This window comes from Jaculus jaculus, chromosome 4, assembly GCF_020740685.1.
Source record: "Jaculus jaculus isolate mJacJac1 chromosome 4, mJacJac1.mat.Y.cur, whole genome shotgun sequence".
Lineage (NCBI taxonomy): Eukaryota > Metazoa > Chordata > Mammalia > Rodentia > Dipodidae > Jaculus > Jaculus jaculus.
This window is the reverse complement of record NC_059105.1, coordinates 2546395-2570445: the sequence shown is the minus strand read 5'-3', so window position 1 is coordinate 2570445 and position 24051 is coordinate 2546395. Positions and strand designations below refer to the sequence as shown.

At 52.0% G+C, this 24051-nt stretch overlaps 1 protein-coding gene across 7 annotated transcripts in view; it reads right to left on the bottom strand.

The window, feature by feature from the left end:
- Positions 1-24051, bottom strand: part of Hdac4 (histone deacetylase 4) — a 303466-nt gene that overhangs the window by 32253 nt on the left and 247162 nt on the right. For 5 of the 7 annotated variants that reach the window (XM_045146718.1, XM_004667834.3, XM_045146720.1 and 2 more), the window contains exons 14-22: positions 22186-22372; positions 19321-19454; positions 15501-15621; positions 12526-12572; positions 8779-8886; positions 6696-6751; positions 4567-4654; positions 2432-2551; positions 1527-1624 (exon numbers count right to left, since the gene is read on the bottom strand). In XM_045146718.1, coding sequence (XP_045002653.1) covers positions 1527-1624; positions 2432-2551; positions 4567-4654; positions 6696-6751; positions 8779-8886; positions 12526-12572; positions 15501-15621; positions 19321-19454; positions 22186-22372 — 959 coding nt within the window. The remainder of the gene's footprint in view (positions 1-1526; positions 1625-2431; positions 2552-4566; positions 4655-6695; positions 6752-8778; positions 8887-12525; positions 12573-15500; positions 15622-19320; positions 19455-22185; positions 22373-24051) is intronic. The other 2 variants (XM_045146721.1, XM_045146723.1) reach the window with 1 other exon arrangement.

Below are 24051 nucleotides of genomic sequence, written 5' to 3'. Positions count from 1 at the left end.
CTACTCTGAAAGGAAGTCTACAGTTACTGGGCAGTGTTACCCCGGTCATGCCACGGACACTATTTTCATAGCTCCTTGCAGAGGGCCCAGTTTTCGTGAGTAGTGCTAAGTGTCAGTGAGGGATGCATGGCACCTCCCAGTTCCTAGCTCCAGCGTTCCAATGTCTGGGGAAGTCCAGTGAGGTATGCCACGTGTTAGGAAGAAACATCAACGACAACTAAAGGGCTCATAAGAAAGCTCCACCGAAGCTGAGTTGCCCCATCTGTACAGGGCGGACCACTGGTGAGCAGCAACAGCAACTCTTTGTGGCATAATCAGATAGGATCTGTCACTTCTATGAACCACCAAATGGCAGGACATTTCATACCCAAATGCCAGGCCTTGACCTTATCAGACCTCAGCCATGCTCAATGGGAACTGGGACAGGCCTGTTTCAAGATGTTCGTCATGGTCTTATCCAGCATCCCCACTGAGCACTTAAGACTTTACAGATATGTCTCAACCACTGGAGACACACATACGAAGACATGAACATATATAATTGTATATAGGCATACACAAGTGTGCTCACATCCACAGAGATTAATGCCTCACAGGCGTGTACACAGATGGCCAGGCATGTAATCACATACATAAATACACTGCAGAGACATGCAAAGGCATGAAGACATCACTCACACAGACATGCCAGATACATGTTCACATGTCTACTCACACATCAAGCACATGTCTGTACATATGTACTGTATATGTAGAGATCAGAACATGGCCTCAGTTAGAAAAAGAGGCAAAAAATATTCCTGAAGGTTTTGTTGACCCAAAGTGCACAATGTGCCCTACGACACTGAAGGCCCATCAGGCCTGGAAGCACTCCAGGCTGTGGAGGCTCACTGGGAGCCTCCTCACTGCACCATAGCTGAGGAAGCTACCAGGATAAAACAAGAAGCCAGCAGACCCAGCCAACCCATCTAGTCAGGGCTGCAAGAATGATTTCAGCCTGGCCTGCATCCAGGTAAGAAGAGCACTATGATGACAAAACCAACCCCAGGTTGCAGCATGGCTTAAGACGCTGAGCAACAGAAGTAATGGTGTGCAGGAGTGAGTGGGGTGGGGGGGGTCACCTCCAATTTTTATATAAAAAAGAAATGATTTTTTCCATTTTACATCATCTCACAAATGGTTTGGGGAAGAAATGAGATAATGACTCATAGTACTTTCCTACATTGAAGCAAGTCCTTCCTTAATCTCCCTCGCTGACAAGACCAGTGAGTCCTGTTCATTATGTGATGCACACATGAGCTGGGAACTAGGGAGGCAGGCAGCTGAAGGATGAACCGAGTGCAGAGCCCCAGCCTGCCTGTGGTCACTGGAGATGCACACACGAGCTGGGAACTAGGGAGGCAGGCAGCTGAAGGATGAACCGAGTGCAGAACCACAGCCTACTTGCTGTCATTGGCTCAGCAGAGACAGCATCTTCTGTGCTTCATGATGGATGTTGGGGGATGCAGGGACATGGGGGCACTCACCTGAAGGCTGCCAGGTACTCTGCGTCTCCCATGGGGGGATCAAGACCGCCTGTAAAAGCCATGTTGACATTGAAGCCCACGCCTGGTCCTGTGCCCACCTGTGGCCACAAGGAGAGAAATGCCTGTCACAGAATTTCTGAAAGGCACCTGAATCTAGGGGTGTCAGGTTTGTAGTCCCCCATCCCCACAGGGAACTCTGAACTTCCACATGTGCTCATTAGTGAAGCTGCCCAGTCCAGAGTCAGACACTTACATCAATGACATCAACAGTTTCCATCGGTACTTGCAAGAACTGTCCTTTGTCCTTGGGCCATAGAAGGGACCAACTCAGTCCCTTTGAGATGATATTCCTGTCATCTGTACTGTGTGTCATGTGATTGGAGGTCAACAGGCCCAGGCCTCTACTGGACAAAGGACTCCTGACACTTCCCACCTCCTTCCCCTTACAAAGAACACCCCAGGACAGAACAAGCTGCTCCGTACTGCAGGGCCTCCATCCAGGAGAAGGTGGTCTCTACATTCCAGACTTCACCATGCAACATGAGATGCTAAGAGGACAGAGGGGGACAAGGGTGTGCTGGCCAAGGGTGCTCATAGGGTACCAGATAGAAGTGCTGTTGCATGGTGTGGAACAGTGGGCTTCCTGGAAGAAACGGCACCCAAGCTTGTGCACAAATGTCTTGATTGGAACCAGGAATGATGTGCGGTCTTTCACTGTACTTGAGACAAAATTCAGGCCCAGTGACACAGGATGGAATCTGGGCTGGTGTGGGCCTAAAAGGGCTATGTGGGCTGAAGCAAATGAGAAGCCCTGCTTCTGTGGCAACCAGGTATGGTCAGCAACTCCCTTACCCTTTAGATGGCCCCAGTGTTTGGCTCCAAGCAGGCCTGCGCCCTCCACTTACCTCGTCTGGTGCCCCACTGCCTGGGAAGAAGTTCCCGTCGTCGTAGCGGTGCAGCGACATGTAGAGGACGTTGGGGTCACTGTAGAAGGCCTGTTGGGTCCCATTCCCATGGTGTACATCCTGAGAAACCAGGAAAGCCACATCAGGGAGGACCAGGGCTGGAGCATGGCTCTCACTGTCCAGCTCTGTTCTCAGGCAGCCACCCGACTGAGGGAACACTGCCACCTGTAGTCAGGCCTACATGCTGATCTGGGTAGGTCAGGCCTATGTAGAGGTACAGGGACACAGAGACACTAGGCCAGAATCTATATCTAGGTCAATCTTTAACTCTGAGCACCAGGATGCATTCCTGACTCCAGCAAAGGGATGCGTCTGGGGTTCCCACCAGGCCCAGAGTCTCTCCTATGCCTGTTAAATTGAGTTGTTTCCCTACCCTCCATCAGGGCAGCCACTGTCTGCAAGCTGGCCGCTAAGGACAAGTGAGGTGCTCCCTGCCATGGGTGCATATCAGGACACGAACCTGCTAAGGACATGTGAGGTGCTCCCTGCCACGGGTGTGCAGCAGGACGTGAACCCTCTAAGGACGTGAGGTGCTCCCTGCCACGGGTGTGCAGCAGGACGTGAACCCTCTAAGGACGTGAGGTGCTCCCTGTCACGGGTACGCGGCAGTACATGAACCTGTGTGGCTGTGACAGAGTCCAGGACCCACCCTGACATGCTGCCAAGAAAAGAGAGGCCAGCGGCAGCATGGTCTTCAACTAGGCCTGTGGCCACCCTTGTCCTAAACCACATGAAGGGGTCCTCAGGACAGGCAGGCCGGGTGGCCCTGCTTTATACCACGGTGTATGTAAAAAGTGCAAGCCATTGTTTCCAACAGGAGAAATTGCTGCTGTCATCTCTTCTCCACAGAGCTAATCTGCACTCAGCGTAGGACACAGAAGTGTGACTGTATAAGAAGAAGAATAAGTGCCCACTACCCACTCACCTACCTCCCCGTTGGAAGGAGGCCCTGGGCACCACTGTGCATGGCAAGTGCATCACAGCAGCATTCATGTGGGCCTCAACACAAGGCATGGCCCTGGTGAGCATGTCATGGCTGTGGGAAGACTCAGCAGCGTCTACATGGGCCACCTGCTTACTCAGTGCTCCTGCACTGCCTGTACATTGGACAATGCCCCAGGACATAACCATCATGGCTGTGTGGCCGTCGAGTGTCTCGAAGTTCTCTTTTTCTCTGAGAAAGGGCAGTGGCGGGCTTGCTGGCCCTATGCACAAGCCCTATGTACTCGGAAGACTGCCGGCAATGCAGCCTTCTGCCTCCCCTCTGGCTCTGGCCCTGCTGTTCAGCAGGAGGGAGGGAGCCCTTTCCCTGCCTGTCTAATCCCCACCCTGCTGCCACCCAGGAGCTACATGGCCTCCTGGTTTGCTGTTTATTTTCCACAACTGAGAAGGATCTTTGTAAAATGAATGAAAATCCCACTTGATATGCCTGCTCTTCTTCCTTAAAAATTACAGCATGTGTCATCAGCACAAAATGAGAATGACAGACTCACGTAGAGCTTGAAAAGGGATAATAAGGTACACACTTGAATGTCTATGCATGAATTAGTATGCTACTTTTGAAATTTAGTTATTAGGGAAGAGTGTGCACTTCTGGGCAGTCTAGTTTGAAGAAGTGGAATGTCACAAAGGAAGATGGGAGTTTTAATTACCTCAGTCTTGGACATCACAAGGTGGGCGGACAGGCCCATGTCCCTAAGTCAGAACACAAGGTCAAGCATGAACATGGCCTCCAAAATTCCTACCTCTGGAGAGATGATGCCAAGGATTAGCCCTGGCAGTGGCCCTCAATCTTGGGCACACCATAGGCAGGTAAAGACCATTACTGTGGGGCAGGGAGGCCCTCAAACCTGGGCACACTCTAGGTAGGTCTGAGCCCATGACTGGCAAGGTCAATTGTGGAAGCCCTAAAGCCAACTCCTATTGTATAAGGGCTTTACTTCTCCAATCTCTTAGGCAGTTTCTAGAAAGTTCAGCTTCCTGGGCCCAGATTAATAGGGCATAGGCCTTCCACTAGAGACACAGACAAGTACACATAATCTTTCTAGCCCTGCCTTGGGAGGCACAGCACTCACCCAGTCCACAATGAGGATCTTGCTCACGTTCAGCCTCTGCTGCAGAAGCTTGGCTGCAACTGCCACCGAGTTGAAGTAGCAGAAACCCCTGCAGGGGGAGGAGTGGACAGAGGCCTTAGTTACCTGCTTTTGCACAGCTCCCAACAGAGCACCCGGAGTGCCAGGTGACAGGTCTTGGACTCTGGTCAGGACGGCTGGTTCCTGATCTACTAGCCAGGGTCCTTGCCTGATGCCAGAGGTGACAGACACACAGACAAGCAGACACAGGCAATATACCCACAAGCCACACACCACAGATACATATGCACACACGTCAGTGCACGCACCAGAGAAGACACCCACCCACAAGAAATACCAACCACACACATATCTAAGAACATCCATGCACATATGACAGATACACACACTTAGGCAAATATACACATACTAGACACATACATAGGAACACACAGATGCACAAGTACTATGCAGACACACACAACAGATATGCTTGCACACACCATACAGATGTACACGCACATGTATGTATACAGACACACACACACACACACGCAAGTATGCACACATGACATACATATATACAGAGCTGACCACAGACATTTACCTTCCAGTACATAGACACAATCACAACAGAAGACACACACAGGCAGTACACATGCATTTGGATGCCCTGTTTTCACCTCCTGGTTGGAGCTTTACAAGGCACCATGCCAAGGAAATGAGCTTCACCTTGTTTGTGTAACATCCTCTATCACCTACACCCCAACACTGATGTCTTGGGGATTCTATGTTCACAAAACAGCAGGTGCCTGTTTCTGCTGCTTATTCTCTTTCAATATTCCAAAACACCTGCCAACTTTATATATAATCACCTGAAGGACTAGCATCATTTTAGAGCTCCTTACTCAGAAACCAAGAAAATAAGCTGAGATAGGGAGGAGGTAAGCATGAATATGGTCTTAGCCTCTGTTTCTGCAGAAGCTCAGGCTGCCCTTTGATGTTGAGTGCCAGGTGGAATGTGCTGGAATCCAGAGCTCTCACGAGGTTGGCCTCCTGAACAGAGAACTGTACTGCAACAGCCTAGCAGCACACTTACCAAGAGCCCTGCTAGAACCCTGTGTGGGTTTTATAGCTCAGGAGAACCGGTGCAGAAGTGGAACCTGAGTGCTCGGGGGCATGTAGAGCCACATGGTTTTTCAGGCAAAGCCACAAAAACCTAAAGCTCATGCTATTAGCGATTCACTACTTTCTGTACCAGAAGGAGATTCCTGCTAGCCTAGCTCTGTCCTTCCCTATGTGACCATGTGACTCAGGCTCCCTTGGTCGCCCCACAGCCTCAAATCCACCTTGCTCCCATGGCTTCCAGGACACACTCACTTGTGCGTCCTTCCTTTTCCCTGATGGACACTTCTTTGCTTCCTTCGGATGAGTGGCTACTCCTCTCTGCAGGCTCAACTCAAGGACCTCCTCTTGCTAACTCCACCCAGAAGCCAGGTGCACAGCTCTGGGCCAGTTGCCTTCAATAACACGTACTGCAGGTAGCAAGCTTACAGCTGCCGGGGCCTGGTGTGCCTGTTGACTCTGCCCAAGTGGGTCTGCATCTGATGTGGCTTGCATCAACAGTGCTGGGTCTGCGAGCTCTGTGGTGAGCTACCCTCCTTTGTCTCCAGCCTCAACGGATGGGCAGTCAGGGTGTTCAGACAGTGGCCTGTGGACATGACTCTGCCATGGCCTTGCCTATACCAAACTTGGCTAGCAGCTCAGCTAAATACCACACAGGAAATGCTGTGCAGGTCTGACTGCGACACTAGGAAACAGCATGGTATTGTATTAGTCTGATGGGTGAGCCCAGATGGCCCCTCCCAACGTGAGGATGGCTCTCTGGTCCAACCTCCCTGAGGCCTTCCCCTCCAACTCCACTCCACCACCAGTCTTTCATGACCAGCAAGGAAGCCTCAGTGCCTATAACCCTAACTGCTATATGGCTCTCAAGGTGCATGTTGCCTTCAGCTGCAGGCAAGGGGACAAAGTGACACACCCCAGGGAGTGTGCAAAGAGCCATTCAGCTCTTCCTTGGGCACTCAGACAGACCTCACCCCCCATACTCCCTTCCTGATGTGTCCACTCACATGGGTGTGCTCTCCTCAGCATGGTGTCCTGGGGGGCGAACCACAGCAAAGCCATTCTGTAGATGACAGCAGATGGGAAGAAGAATGAGAAAAGGTATTCTAAAACATCCAGCAAATTTGGAATCTACATCAGACCCCAGTGTCTCTTGCTTCCTGGACCCATAACAAGGATGGAACATGGGGTGTGCTGAGAAAACTCTTTCCCTAAGGATGCCTGTCAGGGGAGTCTGGCCCTAAAGCCATCAGAAGAGGTATGTGCTAGGGTTCAGGGGTACACTCAGTACTTAGTGTGACCTAGCCACATGGCAGAAACACGGACACATATAAAAAGAAGGTGGGCACGGCAGTGCATGCCTCTAATCACAGCAGAAGAGCCAGCAGTTGGAAGGCAGCCTCAGCTATATAGCAAGTTCGAAGCCAATCTGGGCTATGTGAGAATCTGTGTCAAAACAACAAAACAGGTAGGAGAGGAACCCTGCTCACACTGAGGAGATAGCGTGACCCAGGCAGGCCTACCCACCCACATCTGTCCTCACTGCTGTTCAGTTCAGTTCCCAGAGGAATAGACAGTACACAGCTCTATTCCTACCTGGAAGAAACACTTCAGAGCCGAGATTGGACTGCTGTGTGGTCTGCTCTCTAACACTCTGCAAAATGCCCCACTCCTCAGCTGCTGCCGTGAAGATGCTTAGCCAGAAACCCTAGGTCTTACTTGCACCAGGAAAACGTGGTCAAGCCCTAATCGAGCCCAATGGGGCTAGCCAACCACTAATGACTGTGCTGGGGTGGAAGACTGGCCACTCAGGATGGGTTGAGGGCAGTGGTGAGGCCGAGAGCAAATTCACATGGTGACAGTGCCTTCTAACAGAATCAACACTGCAAGCACACCTCCTTGTTCCCGTGCCTGCTCTCAGAGAGTAGACGGTGGGCCCAGGATTGTTCTAGCAATCTTCAGGCTCCACTCCGTCTGCCTTGTGTGTAGCGTGGAGATGTACTAGCCCTCATGGTGGGCACTGTGGCACAGCAGGGGAGGCAAATCCCCCATGGTTTTCCTTGAGAACCAGCAGAGCTCTTATGATAGTCAAGGACTCAGGGACACGTGACTGGTCGCTAGGGATCCTGATCCTCCTGCCTTTGCCTCTTGAGCCATTCCCTGACTGTGTGCACCACCACAACTGGCTTGCAGTGACCTGAGTAGGTCCCTCTTCTCAGAGACACATACTTTCCTTGTGAGGGTAACGGTAAGTGCTGGGACATTCCAGCTTGAGGAGGTTTAAGGCACTGCTTAGAAATGGACAAAAGAGATCTTTCATCTGAAGGAAAGGGAGGGGGGGCCTCCTCATGGAGGTTACAAGTGTGGGAGCTCCAGCCTAACTGTGGGCCTCACAGCTCTCCTGACACTAGAAGGTATTTCTCCTGAGATGAATAGTGGCCTTAAGGACATTAAAAAAAAAAAAAAAAGAGTGAATTTTCTGGATAGAGTAGGGCGCGATGTGCCAGATCTGGGTTCTAACTTCCAGCGTAACTTGCCTGGTGGAGAAAGTCTTCTATGGGTGAGGGCTACACAATCAGCAAGCAGGAGTTGTGGGGCTCTGACACAATGGAGTGAAGAGCTCCATATGTGGCTTTGGAACCCCACTGCACCAGCATGCAGGGAATGGCCAGTTATATGAAAGGCCACTAGATGCTTCTTGCCCATTCCAATCCTGACACTGCTGAGGCCAGCGTTTATCATTCCATGTTGATGTGAGGCAGGTGTAAGAACTCAGCTGGCACCCACCAAGGCCAAGTGCTACTGTTATTTTAAAATGAGTGCTCCAAAAATGCCTCAGCTTTATCTGTCATTGTAGCTGACACAGATGAACACTCCCCCACTGGGTTCCTTAGCAAGTTGGAAACAGAATCAAGGGCTCTCTAGTCCCATCTTGAAGAATATGAGCTATACACTTTCACCAGCATAGAGGTGTACTTCTTTTGTTCTGGATGGAAGCTGCCTTACCTCAGTTCTGAGCCCCATCAGAGGGAAAATGCCAGCAGGCTACCCCCTCCTTGTTAAGACCAGCTCTTCTGGGTTCCAACTCACCTTCAGTTCCCCCGTGGCCACCTTGAAGACCAGCTCCACCACACAGCCCACAGCCAGGCGGGCGGCCCCAGCCGAGTGCACCTCATTCCATATGGTGTCACTGTCCACCTGTGGAAACAATGTTGTTTAGTGAGCCATTCTCTTCACCAGGACCATTCTGAAGGGTGGTGTATCACGGACACCCACCCCCCAGAGCCTCAGGATCTGAGGGTCTGCCCTCCAGTTATAGATTGCCCAGGGCCTCTTGCCGTTCTTTACTAGAGCAGATCGAGCCTACACTCTGATTCATTTATTTTTTAGAGATATGTCAAAACACATGAAACCTGAAATAAAGGTAACTGCATGAGAAACATCATGGGTACCTCCAGTCCTTCTGGGATACCCTTGCTCCTCTCACTTGCTCCACCAGATCCAGAGCTGAGTGAGAACAAGGACACTGAGCCACGAAGTTCCTGATCTTTTTTAACTGCAACCGCACTTAGCCCTTCAAATGATGGTATCATTTTGTGTCACACTTAATTGCCATCTCTTACTATGGCCCAAGGCAGTTAAGTAAGATGGAGGCCCATGGCAGGATAACCTGCTACCAGCTTCTATTTCAACTAGCAAGCAGGGCCAGCCAGATCATCTACTGGGCACAGAAGAGTGTATCTAAGGCCCAGCTGGCAGGAGACCCCCACGGCCATGTCACAGGGAAGTCCCTGACAGGACATGGGCACAGGGGCACCTATAACAGGTGTGCTCTGTGGGGCCTTGGGGCCAGGGCTAGATATTACAAGACTTGGGCCATTCCTCAGGAGATATGATCGAGGGAGTTACATGGCCATGTCCTAAAAGGTGACTTAACTCCTCCCCAAGGTTTGCTAGACCCCCAAGGGATCTCGTAGCCCTTTTCTCCAACCACTGAGTATGCTGGGACTCCAGAGCTACAGGCAGACCTGGGTCTACCCGTTCTTATCCCCAGCCCAAGCATACAAAGCCATCACACCACCTGACAGACATTGATCTTGATCATACTGTGGGGAGGGAAAGGTCTCTTTCCAGGCAGTCTAGAACTCTGTCAGAGACAGAGAGATGGTTTAGAATTCTTTTTTTAAATTTTTAAATTTTTATTTATTTGAGAGCGACAGAGAAAGAGGAAGATATAAAGAGAGAATGGGTGCAACCAAGGCCTCCAGACACTGCAAACGAACTCCAGACATATGCACCCCTTGTGCATCTGGCTAACGTGGGTCCTGGGGAATTGATCCTTGAACGGGGGTCCTTAGGCTTCACAGGCAAGCACTTAACCACTAAGCCATCTCTCCAGCCCGGTTTGCAATTCTTTTATAGTGGCTAAAGACATCCTGAAGGAGGAACTTAGTTCAAGCTATTCACAATCAAACCACTCTGCTCTTTACATAGATACCAAACATCAAAAGGGTATTTGCCACCCTGCAGCACTGCCCCAAGGCATCAACATTCAGCTCTTTGAGAATGGCTTGCACTGTGAGCATTGCTGTATGTTCTCAGTTGTACTGGTAATCAGAGAATGGTTCTGGCTGCTTCTGTAAGTTGGAAAATCAACTCAACCACTCAAAGGTGACAGCCTAGATGTGCCATCAGCTTCTATGCAGACACCAGCTGCCCCGTGACCTCCAGGTGGCAATGACCCAGGCAGGCCAGAGGCTGCCCCCAGGAAGTCGCAGATGTGAGGTGGCAGGCTGACTTGAGGGCTCCGCAAAGACAACAGGGGAAGGCCGATGCATGACACTTGCCTGCACCACAAGGCTTTCTGTGGACTGTGTTCTGCGGAGCACCCTGGGAAGTATGCAGTCTGTCACCTGCCCCCTTTCTGGAACCTTCAGCATAGAGTGAGGGACACACCCCTGGACAACCTCTGCAGTGGGAGCTGACATGATAAAACCCTCCTGCCTCAGCTACTACGGCTTTCTGTCCACCCCGCTCCCAGTACTGTTGAGGTATGGCCTTGTCAAGGCAGGACACTGCTTTGTGGGAGTACTACATGAAAGAACCAAGAGTCCCCAATTTTACAGGAGTCTTGGGGAGCTGTAAAATGGACAGTGGAGGCTGTGCAAGTCTGGGATGCGCCCTGCATTTTTAGGGGCTGACGGGAGCAGTAGAGGACAGTAGGTATCAGAGGAACTTGAGGGCATAGAGTCCTCACGACCCTGGAACTCCTGACAATGAAATGAGCAAAGCAGAAGTCTCTCTCGCTTGGTTTGAACAAAATGTCAGCAAATCTAAACTCTAACGAAGTTAAGGAAGGCCCTGAAAGCACCGTAATATCCTTGAATAGTAACGAAAGGCTACTTCCAGAGACAGCAGGCTGCTCTGGATAACTGCTTTCTCATCCCACACAAGCCTCAGAGCCCCACATCAGGCTCCTGGGATCTCCGATGTTCCTTTCAACACCCCAGTGGGCTTTCCCTGGAATGAGACGGTGAGCTAGGAGGGCTCCTGGTTGTACCAGGATGTCCCGAGTCCACCCTGAGCCAGTCTCACCAGGCTGTCTTCCTGTCACAGGTCTTATATAAACTACCTGGAGATCCTGGGCCCCTGGCCCTTGTGGCCCACGGACCCACTCCTATGAGTCTCACGCTAGTGCACGTCCCCATGGCTCGGCTCTGGGCTTAGCGCTGCGAGGGAGCCACCTGGTGCAGCCCCTCCCTGCAATGTCAAGCTTCCATTTGCAAATTACAAATTCTACCTTGCATAGGCCTGCTGACTACAGGGCAGTGAAAATTCAGATCTTTTCAAGTCTGGCCAAAAATTTGCCCCAAATTAAGATTGCAGCCTACTTACAATACAAAATAAAGTAACTCTAGGAGGGCTTGGTGGTGGTATGAATAAATGCCATTTATTCTCTTTCTGACGGGATAATTTTCAAAGCAGTGATTTCTGTAAAGACTCAGGAAGAAAACAATTTTGTTTCATTTCCATAACAGAATCCAGATCTCGGCTTCACCCCATGATCTGTGATCACACACACAGCACAGGTTTGGCCAGACAACTTTTGCTGGCTGCTGGCCCCACCCACCAGACCTCTCTGTGACCCTCTGCAGCAGCGCAGGGGAACCACGATGGTCAGCACATGGGCCAAGGCTCACCCCACATGCACCTCCTCTTTGGTGCACCCCCCCCTTCACCTAAGAGGACAGGAGACTAGGGCAGGGCAGGGAGCTCTGTCTGCTCTTGTAAGTGTTGTTGGCAGAGGCTGGGCCCGCCACGTGCAAAGTTCTTTGTCAGTCACGTGCCTTACCCTTTTCCAGTAAGTGACTAACTAGAGTATTCCCTGCTTCTAGAAATGTAAGAGGTCAACACAGCTCAGCCAGGTGACCTGGTCACTGCACTGAGAACTTTGTCCAGATTCAAGTTGAAAAGTGGACACAAAACACGTCCATGCTGGCCAAAGCAGCCTCTAGGACCTGCACGGGCACGAGTAGAGAGCAAAGGAGGGCAAAGGAGGTCCAGCCCACACAGGGTACCAGGAACCACAGTCCTACAGGGACCCGGCTGTGCAGGTCAGATGACCGTCTGCAGAGAAAGGTGCTCGAGTGTGCTAATCCAAATGCTTGCGGCTCCCAATGCCTTTGAAGCCCCACATGGCACCCACTCACCCTGCAACCACTTAAGGAAAACACCTGGCAGCCATTACCCACTTGGAAGAGAGGGAGGTAGTGATTTCTGTGGCCACTGAGACTCAGAACAAACAGGGCATTATCCACACATTAAAGAAATACTTACTCCAACACCACCGCAAGGAAGCCTGACAAACACGGAAGTCAGCGAGCCTGTGGGGAGAGGGTAAGGGTCAGACACCGGAGCAGCAACAGCTCTGGGCATACTCAATGCTTAGGCAGCCTGTGGCATCCCTCCTCGACTTGGTTAGAGGGCACTGCTCCCCATGAACCTCTAGGTTCCAGTGAAGGTTCCATGTTGGCCCATCAGCTTCTTGCTAGAGCTCCTGTGATGGCAGTCTAGCTATGCATCCACAGCAAAGCCCACTTCCCAAGCCCTGCCCCTGGCTTCCTGTGAGCTCCATGTGCCAGCCCTGGCGACTCTGGCCTGGAAGCCCCAGCATGTCCATCTAGCATGAAGGGAAGATACCAACAATCAAAGCCCACAGGAAAGCAAAGCCCTCTGGACACTGGTGATCACTGGGACAAGGGGGGGGGGTCCTCTGAGTGATGAAGGTGATCCCAGTATTAGCAAAATGCAGACCAGCCAAAAACCCAGTCCCAACTGTGTCCCATGTGGGCAGAACTCAGGCCACACTGTGACTTCAATCTATCAGGAGTTAGGCTGGCAGGGCAATAAATGCCACCCCAACTCCCAGACGAACACTACTACTGTGGCTGCTGCCTGGTCCCTCTGTCCCTTGCTCTCCATGTCCCAACCCTTCCTGGGTTGACTTTTCATACATGATGGCATTTTGTAGACCAGGGAGCCTCTGGTCTGTAACTGACTGGACCAAGAACCCACAGGCAGAGTAGGACCCTAATATGTGGGTGGGACAGGACTGTGCCCATCCTGGGAAGCCCACTCCCACCTCCTGTCCACTGCTTGACTGTAAACACTTTCTCAATGGGTCTGGCAGACCACACTCTGCAACGACTGCTTGATGATGCAGGAAGAAAATAGCCATGGGGCCAAGCAAGGCTTGCCAGTGGCATGAGCTTGGTGCCCTGAGAACAGCACTTCTTGCCAATGGTGCAAGCACAGTGGTAGTACTAGCAACTCAGAAGCTCCTCTTATTTCCAGAGCTTGGACCGACACCGCGGAGTCTCCTGCCAGGCCCCACAAACACTAGTGGGCAGGGACCTGGGTACATGGCTTATTCCTTCCTACTTATTTTCAGTGAGGCTGGAAGATCCCTGGTCTGCAAAATGCACAATGGTGACCACGCTGCCACAGTGAGGTCCACCGCACAGGACAGGCGTGGCTAGAGGGCAGTGGGTAGCTGAAGAAGGGCCGCAATCGCCCAGCCCTCTGCTGGGAGGGACGGGCAGGGAAAGCCGCGGCGATCCCACTGCAGCGCAGCGCTGCCTCTGCCAAGTGGCTGGTGCATTTGGGGCCGCCGGTTCTGTTGTGTCTACATGGAAAACTTGTCCCTGTCCTGATGGTACCTATACCCAGGGGCATCAAGCCACCAGGAGCAGCACAGGGACTGGGCCACACCCCGTCTACTCCTTGCTACTCTCAGTCCTCAAACTCACACACTGGGGTACCAACGCTGCTATGGCCTCCTTCTCCCTTGCCATCTCTGAGCCGCCAGGACCCTTGGGGCCTGCCTGGACAGTTTATCAGCCCCTTGCCAGGCTTTGGCCCTCCCTTTCATGTGCACACACGGGCTACGGAGCAGCACCACTGAATGCCTCTTGCTGGAGCTACATGCCTGCAGCAAATCCCTTGCAACAGGAGTGAGTGGAGCTGCAGGGTGCGGGCTGCTATGCAGGGCAGCTATGCTGGGAAGCACTGTGTTAAAGTAGGTGGTGGATTCTTGGGTGGTCCAGCCTCATCAGAAGTGCTGGATACAAGGGGGAAAGGGATAGGGTAGCCAGGGGACCTGTGGATAGGACTGAGAAGGAGATGGTTTGCAGGCCACAAGCCACAATGGCCAGCTTGTTGTCAAAGGGCCCACAGTGGTCATTAAGGGTCTGCTTCAGAGTAAAGCCACAGCATAGGCACCCAGCCTTTTCCTGGGGCGCTGCCCTGGACGGCAGGAACTGGGGTGTTTTTGAGTTGCCTGCTATATACTATCTTTGGGATCTAGAGCCCTGGTTGTCTGCTCATGACCTGGTGCAGTGCCCATGGCTGGCAGCTTAGGATGGGCAGTGGCTCATTAAGTATAAGCTCATCATCAAGGATCAAGAAGGCCGTTTGCTGGGGACTCCTACCATCAGTGTCCTTTGGACTGGTCCCTGGGGAGGGTCTTTTGTCTTCAGCTGACAGGTGAAGATGGATACTCAGGGGTTCTTCTAGGGAAGTGTGGGAGGGAGGAGAGGTTGGTGTCCAGCACAAGAGCCCCTGCTGTGCCATTTCTGGAGAAGCAGTAGCTGTGGAGTCAGAGACCCAAGGCCTCTCCATCAGGCTTGACCTAGATCCCAGCCTCAGCACCTCACTGTCTCCTGTTTGCTGTTCCAACCCCTAAACTACTAAAATGTGTAGTGAGAGCCATGTGGGGCTCTTTGCAATTGCCCAGAGAAGGCACAGGCTCTCTGGAGCCTATCAAGAGCTCACTTTCTACGGATGAAGACCCTGATGATGAAGGAGAGGCCCTTATTAGCTGGTACTAAGCCACAGGGGCTGCGTAACAGGGCAAGACATGAAGAGCCTCCCTGCCCTTCTCTGGTGCTCACAGCACTTGGAAAAATGTGGCTGGGCCTGGGATTCTGCAGGCCTCTTGTCAGCCTTGCCCCCAAGTTCCTCACAGAGGAACTGCGAACAGGATGAGGGATGGGCACAGCTGGTATGCACATTCCAAAATAGCTCAGAGTGTGGCTCTAAGACACTGCACAAGCAGGGGATGGAGGGTGGAATTTTTCTTCAGGTCATTTTCAGAGCCTGGAAGTGGCCCTCCGAAGGGGGTCCTCCTGCCATAGTTAGCCATTCAGAAACACGGGACGACAACAGCAACTGCCAGCTACAGGGTCCATGGGCTGGAAACATCTCTTGGGTGAAATCAAACTCAGTAGGGTAATAAGGGTGGTTTCGAGTACCTAGAAGTTTCTTACTGTCCAGTTTCTGCCTGTTGAGGGGGTTTGTGCCATAGAGGAGCGTGTGGGCCTCTGAGTGCACTGTCTGCAGCTCCTCCAGAGTGGCTTTCCGTCCACGGATGCACTGTGGGAACACAAGGTGAAAGCGTACTCACATCACTGTCAGCTTCCATCTCTGCTTGGATAGACAATGCCATTGCCCCAAAGGAAATATAGCTCGATAATGTGAATGGGTACACAATTATTGGGTTATTGCAAAATGAATACCAAATATCACCCAGCACAACATTTAAAAATAGTTTAGAGGGCTTTACTACAATTAGCATCACAAAACAGTTAAAAGCTAATTCTAGCCTTCGACCTGTTATCTTTTACTATCATATAAATTATTTGGTAACAAGTTATTACTTTGCTTTCTAACTGCCAGGGTCTGGTCTTAAAATCATGGGGAACTTCCAGAGTCCCAAGTTCATGCTCATGGGAACGTGAGGGCTCTTTGAACACAACAACTCACAGCAGTCCTCTATGGTGCATGGCCAGTGTGGCAGGGCCTGTGCTTGCCTTGGGAGGCAGCCCCAAGTCCTGGTTTCTCTGTGGTTAAAAACTCAAACTCCTGGGCTAGTTTCAGATGTACAGAAGTTAGCAGAAAAACACCTTCTTTTCAGCTAGTTACTCAGCCTTCTAAGTGAACAGTGGCTTGACATAACGTGAGTTAACACTGTGGAGGGAATTAAGTATCCAAGGCCCAGGGCTAAAGAGTCACTACCACTCAGGCTATCAGCAGGGATCGCCCCACGCCTCTTGTAGGTCTCAGTCACACTCAAGGGGGCCTCATGGCCAAGGCTGCAGTGGGGCTCTACCCAAGTCCAGGGCCCGGATCAGCTCTCAGGCCAGCAGGAACCCTGCCCACAGGGCTTTCCTGGAAGGCATGCTGTGTTGGGGGAACCTCAGGGATATAAGACAGAGAAGGAAGGAGTGGGCCAGGCATAGCTCAGCAGGGATAGCCCTTGGTAGAGAGATCAGCTATGGAATTCCCTTTCTATCACTACTGTCAATCCTCAAATTGGCTCTTCTTGTTAAGTCACCTGTATAGCAAGGAAACAGTGGCACCTTCTGACTTGGACAAGGGGTCATGATCCTACCTGTAACCTGGCTTATGTCATCTCTATACAGGGTAGGAGGGCATCATGCAGAGGATGGCTCACCTGTTCCTTAGCCTCATGTCTCAACATTATGGGCACACACAGGGTGGTAAGGAATATCCTGTTTGCAGAGACCCCATGGGCAGGCCAGAATTTGGAAGTCTATGATATGTGGGTGTATGTATGTGTGGGTGTCCAGGGGTTTGGCACAGGGTGGAGGGCCATGCCAGGAACCGAAGGCTAAGAAAGGCAAGGTCAGGGCTAGAGAGATAATTTAGTGGTTAAGGTTCTTGCCTGCAAAGTCTAAGGACCTAGGTTCAATTCTCCAGGTCCCACATAAGCCAGATGCACATGGTGGCATATGGGTCTGAAGTTCATTTACAGTGGCTAGAGGATTTGGCACATCCACTCTCTTTCAAATAAATAAATAAAATATATGAAAAAAACTTTTTGAAAAAAAGGAAAAGAAAAGCAAGTTCATGCTGGTCTTCCCAACTACAGGCTACACCTGTGGGCGGGCACTTGAAGTGGAGTAACTGACTTTCAGTTAGAGCAAAGGAAGCACCCTGAGCTAGGACACACACTACAGGAGCCCAGCAGGAAGAAGGAAAAGACCTGCCCTTCATTGCCCACGAGACAGCAGCGTAGAAGACTCACTAGCGCAAGCTTTGGGGTCTGAGGACCGCACGGACAGCACTAGCCCAGAGCACAGCAGGCACCTTCTTCCTCCCCCACTCAGGAAGCACAGGAGACAGGTTGCTTTGCCATGCTTACTCTAACGCCTGCCAGAGCATCTGCCTCCCAGAGCCCCTGCCGAGCACCTTTTCCCAGGGCAGGACAAGAAAGCAGGCTCAGTAAACACTGGCAACTGCAGGATGCCACTCAGGGCGGCCTCTGATGAGGCCGGGTATCTGCTATGCCCCTCATGGCTTCCATGTGTTAGGCTAGGCTGCCCCCCAGTGGCACAGCGTCCTGGACTGGTCTCAGAAGTGCATGTCTATGGCCTCACCCTACAATGATCAAGGAGAGGATATGGTGGACCAGGTGCTGGATGCTCTCCAAAACCAATGTGCAATCAAAGTGGTAAAGGCAATATGTCATGTGAGCCCTAGATGGACCCAAACTCCCAGTGCTCAGATTGTAAGGGAGGAGGAGATGGACTTCCAGACGAACTTGGGAATAACCAAGCTGTTCCACTGGATGCCTGCTGGCCTCTGCATGGCCTCGCATACCCCAGCCCAGGTCAGTGCTCAGGGCTCCTTTGGGGTGATGCCGATGGTGTTCTCTAGTTGGTGGGATTTCTGGTATGGAGAGGGGACATAGCGGGAAATCCTGGGGGTGGGCGCTACCAGCTGCACTGCACAAATGGGGAAATAAGTCTGTCTGAGTCTTACCAGCTTCCAGGTACATGGCCCTTGTCTGCGCACAGCAAGTCTCCCCCTCCCCCCACCCAACCTAGCTTAGAATCCCTGACCTCATGGGGCCTGAGTTAAAGGCACTGGCTGGTCACTCCATGGAGGACTGAGGAAAGCGTCACATGACCTTGGGCAGAGTCCTTTCTCCCACAGGCAACTCTGCTATGGCTATGGCTATGGCTATGGCTATGGCTATGACTATGAGAGAAACTGAGGACCAGCATCCAGGGGTACAGTACTACTGGAACCTTCCCAGTTTCTTGGGCAGAGGCTCTCATGTTAAGGGAAGCAGAGTAAGGATGACAGGGTTACTGCCTTACGGCATCTCCTCTTTGAGGAAGAGCTCTAAATCTCCCCATGGCCATGAAAATGCTTTTTAAATGCAAGAAGAAGAGAAATCCTTTTAAGGGGATGCTAACAGGCCTAATGGGAGACGTGCTCTGTTCCTTCCTCTGGGCCTCTGAAGCTTGCCTCTGCTATAGATGTGTGGGTGCTTTTGCACGGCAGTTGAGCCAGGAATGACTCCATCATGAAAGTGACCATGAGAAAGGTAGGGAGAAGACAGCAAGGACGAGGGCAGGTTTTGTAGGCCCAGATGCAGTGGGCCAGAGGGTCACAGGGTAGTGGTGGCAGCTCCCTCAGGGAAGACACAGAATTTTAGGAACATATTCTTGGGTTCTGCCATGGGTGGGAGGTAGTGTGTCCCAAAGGCTCATGGGTACGAAGCTTCATCCCATGCGGCAGAGCTGAGGCTATGCAGCCTTTGAAAGGTGAGCCTGAAGGAAGGTGATTGGATGATAGGTGCTTTGCCCTCAGAAGTCACTAAAGCTCAGGTCTGTGACTGATTTAGTTTTCAAACAAGATGGTCACAGAGCAAGGCCAGGCCACACAGCAGGTTCCTTTCTGCTGCTCTGCTGTGGCACAGCCGGGTATCCTCACTAGACACTGTCATCTTGATTTGTACCCTTTAGCAACCAGATTGTAAGGTACCAGACTACAAGGCAAACAAACATCTTTGCTTTATAAATTACAAGCCTCAGGTATTCTATTACAGCAACAGAAAATGTTCTTGATAAAAGGCCTGTAGCGCAGCCAAGTCTGGACAGTGATGGGGAAGTACTAAGCATCACTTTCTGGTCCCCCCCCCTTACTACCACACAGACTCATCCTAATGAGCACTGGGTGGAGTAGGTCACAGCAGCCACCTCCAGGGAGGAGCAATGTAGCAGGTACCCACACCCATCCCAGTTCACCATGGGCCCATACCTCACACTTGCTACGGAGGCCAGTCTCTTGCAGGCGGGACCAGATGCTCTGAATCCTCCCAGCGTGCTCAGGGTGGCTATTGGTGTTCCCACAGGTGCACTGGTGCTTTAGCATCAGAGTGTCGTACACAAGACCTGCAGCAGAGCGGAGCAGAGCAGAGGCATGGAGGTCAGGGCAGTGCCCAGCACTGGGACAGCTGCTGTCGGAGGTCTGGCCTGCTCCAGAAGAAGCATCCCCAGAAGGGAACAAAGCACAGTTGTCTTCACCCAGCCAGGCAGGCCCAAAGGACCTTGAAAGCAATGAGGCCATGAGGTGAGCTGGCCATTCAGGTTCCCTGCCCTATCCAATGCCCCGGTATGGGAGGACTTCAGTCACACCTCAGGAGAAGGTAAAACCCAACGGTGTAGCTCTGAGGTTTGTGCCCCAGAGGGCTGCACTGACTTCTGGGAGTCCAACTGATGTAGGAGGGTGGGAGCTGTCCGAGGTACCACATGGTGGAGGCTACTCAGCCTGGAGACCCAGCCAACAGAGACCTCCAGAGCAGACATGAGGGCTCACACACCAACACGCAATGCTGGTCTACAAGAGATGAGCACATGAACGCAATGCAGCTGGCTCGTGTCTAGAGTGCACAAACCCCAGTGCAACTGAAGTGAGTACATGCACGCATGGCACTTAGGAAGCGGCTGAGCACAGGAACTGGTCGTCACCCATGGAAAGACAGGCCTTCAAGAGGAGGCCAGGGCATGCTTCAGCCAGCGTGGCTGGGAAACTGGTGACATCAAGACCAGTGACTGATGGGTAACACTGCCATACTGGGGCTAGTGAGGGACCACTGTGAAGGTAGGTGGCTGTGCCTGGCCATCTGGAGCTGAAGACAGGAGGAGGGCAATATGGTTGCTGGTTGACGCTGTGGGAGGCTGTGAACACTCTTGGTGTTTATCTTCCAGGGCTGTGCAAGGGAAAGCTGAGCTGTGTGAAAAGACACTTCAGGCAGGCAGGTGCCCAACACAGAGCCTCTGCTGACCAATAGAGGCCTTTCCAGGTTGAGAGAGCAGCAGAGCTGGGAAAAAGTTGGGCTCTGGCACCAGAGATTCACATCTATCATTTCTCCCCGCCTGATGTTTGAAATCCCTGCTTGTGTTCAGATAAGTAGAAACAGAGGCGGCCACATCTGCAGGGTGAACAGAGATTCAGTGTGCTCCTCCCAGGCTCCTGGCTTGGCGATTTTCATTCTTATACATCCTGGCTCATTCTCTTGTGAGCAGGGATAATGGGAGCCAATCCCTTGAACTTGGAGAATCTTGAGAGCATTAGCAGAGCTGAGTGCTGGAAGATGGGACTTCTGGTAGGGATGGCAAGGAGGTGGGTGCGGTCTCACAGGAGCCCAGTGCACAGCAGGTGTGTGTGATAGCCTTGTGCGCAGGTGTGTTCATGATGCTTCTCCCCACGTGATCAGTGCAGATGTTCATCCCACAGCGAGCTGACTTCCTGGCCAGTAGAGTCACCACAGTGAGGCAAAATTTGTTCAAGTTTACTAGGCCCAGGGCTGAGTCCTGAGGTGGGCACCACTGTCATTGCCTTCATGGACAGAGAGGTGGCACTTCAAAGATGGAGGTGTCTGTGCCTGCACAGCGGAGGTGCGTGAGAAGCAATGGTAGGTCTGTGGTGGATGCAGGAAGGTTGCTGGTCGTATGTGAGGTACAGTGAAAAAAATCTACCTGTTCATAGGTCACGTTAGCAACTCCCTGTCCATATGGCTGTGCAAAGAACACTGTCTACAAATTTCAACAAAACTCCTATGGAGGAGAGCTAGGTGAGTGGCATCTTCCTGACTGCTTTGCTACAATGGCCACATACTACTTATCAAAAGAAGTAACAACAGAGACCAATCAAGCAGGGCCTATTTCCTTCTGACCAGCCAGAGGATACTGGGCACCACTCACTCACAAGTGGTACCAAGTTGTCATGACTAGGTCTCCTTATCCTGTTGCTGTCCCTTAGGGACACACTGATATTATATCAGTCAATGAATGGAAAGGTCACCTGGTGGGGCTGTGAATCTCTGCAGTTTTAATTTCTGAGTAATTATGACTGAAGTTGCTTTCTAAGACCTAAAAAGTAAAGAATGGCCCTATCTGGAGTGTGCAGAGAAACAAGATACCCAATGAAACCTGTGAGGAAGGAAGGATGACGCTGCATTCTATGTGTGCATAACTTTCTGTATTTCATTACAAAGAAATGTTAAAACACTACAAAGCACCACCCCAGATTCCCCGCTTGTCACCAGTGAGCATTTCTAAAACCAGCCTTTTCCACTTGCTGGTACTATCTGTCTGTATCCACAGCCAGCCTCAGCCTTGTGCTCTTCTGCTGAGCTCACTCCAGACTTTCTTTCAGGCCCCATCAAGGGAATGTCCAAGGGACTGCCTCTGGCTCATGGGGGCTGGGGGTTGTGACAGATGCAAAGCCAGAGGGGAAGACCCAGGAACCAATTCTAGGCCTAGAAACACTTCCCCCGGCCCAATGTGGTCACTGTACAAGGGCATCACTGGGTCCTCAGAGCCAAGGTAGCTGACACAGGCTTGGTTTGGGCATAGGATGACTGCTGACCAAGACTAGGAAGCCCCAAGTTGGCACACAGGTGGGGCTACTCTCTGCAGGGGAGAGAAGATGGTCTGAGCCAGTGACAAGCCCAAGAATAACAGCACCATGTTTGGCTCCTGTGGCCAAATATTGTGCTTAGGCCCCGTGTGGTGCCGGCTGGGTGCAATACCTCTAGACAGTGTCGCCTGGGCTCGTCCCAGTGTCCAGCTGAAGACAGTGGTCCTCAGCCCTGCCCACCCAGCAAGAGGCTTGAGTTACCTGTGGTGAACCTTGGCTTGGTAGGGGGTTCCTGGACTGACATGGGGAAGGTGGCAGATGCTGGAGAGGACTGTGCCCGGGACAGAGGCCTGTGGCCGCCAAATGACACAGGGATGCCAGCAGCCTCCATGGATGCCTGGTAGTTCCTTAGCTGGTGGATCCGCTGCTGCTCCAGCAGAAGGGCTTGCTGCAGAGCAGGGAAGAGAGCTGTTAGTGGCAGAAGTCACCTCCGCTAGCGGTGCAACTCATGTGCTCACATACGTCCCTGACCACCACCAGCCTCTCTGCTCTGTGACAGCCACATCTTTACCTTCCCACAACAGGCAGCCAGACACCAAGTGGGGCCAGAGCAGAGAAGGCACTCAGCACACAGGCCCTGCCCACCATCCCAGCAGGAGGACAGATGTCATGGGAGCCCCATTTTGAGCTACAATACCACCCTGGGGTTAACAGCTGTGACAGAGGCCTAAAGGGAAGCGAGGTTCAGATAGGGCCTGGAAAGGTTCTCTGAGGAGGTGCTCAGGGGAAGATGTGGCTGGTACCAGGCTCGGGTCCTCGACTAAGAAGCTTTCTCTGGCCACAGTGGAAATAGAACAGACTGCCTCTCAGCAGTCCCTGTTGCTTGTGACCATCAGTCACTTATCTGTGTTGCAAACACGGCAGGAGAGTAAATTGCAGGTTCAGAAGGGCCGGGTCATCTTCATTCTCAATTGCATTCTTACCCTGGCCTCTGATCCCCTGGTGTTCTCATGCTGGGGAAAACAAAGCCGTGGGAGAGAGATCCAGGGAGAAGGCCAGGAGGGCAGGGAAGTGCTGTGGAGGAGATAGAAGCTGGCTAGGGCGGGGGCTCTGTGGAGTATGGGGTCATCAGCAAGGGGCTTTGCCACTCAAGACATGTGGCCCTCGACAGGACTGTGGGGACTAGCCAAGGTACATAATCCCCGGGGATAGGACAAACTGACTGAGCTATGAAAGGGCAAAGCCACAGGCTCAGTTCAAGAGAAAGCAGAGGTCTCCACCAGTCATCTGCAGGCCCCACCGCACCTTTCTGAGTACAAATGTAAACAGATGTACAAATATCATGGCCTTGGAAAATCCTGGATCCTGAGGAGCAAGGCCCAGCCCTGAGCTATGACCAGAGGAGTGTTCTTCCATTCTGGTGCCCTCAACCTTCCCACCCTTTGGAAGCAGGCACAGCAGATAGCACTGAGAAAGGGAGCCACAGACACCACGAACCTGGTGGATAGTCACAGTACCTCCTGCAGAAAGGCCAGAAGCATCCATGAGGATGCGAAGAGCCTACAGCTTCCCTGTGGGGCCCTGGCACTTGAGCAGGTGACTCTCCAGCATGCTCCCTCTGTGCACTTTTGCACACTCCTCCCTGCCCTGAGGGCCATCAAGGAGATGTGCTACTGGGAACACAGGACAAGTATTCCTAATCCTAAGGACTATCTCATGTTTGGAATATTCCACAGCACTCTTCTGAAGTTACACCTATAAATCGCCAGTCCTGACAGCAGCTCCTGAAATACTTGGTGACAGATACGCATGGTAACAGCACACCAAGAATAAGTGGAGCTGGCTTCCTCTCCAACATTTCAGGGCCTACCCCAGATATGAGAAGGGTACTCCCTAACCCCACCCCATTGCCATCAACAGGAAGCAGCAGGTAGTCTTGTAACTGACCACACTCTTTTCTCAACCGCACTTAACTCCACTGGGCTTTGAAAGGGAGAGGTCAGTACTGAGGGTGCTAAGCAAGTGTCACAATGAATCCAATAGGCCTGAGAGAGGAAAACCCCACAGAGCCTGTGGGTGGGGATGAGCCATGGGGCTTGCTCCCAATGGTGACACTCTGGAGGTCTA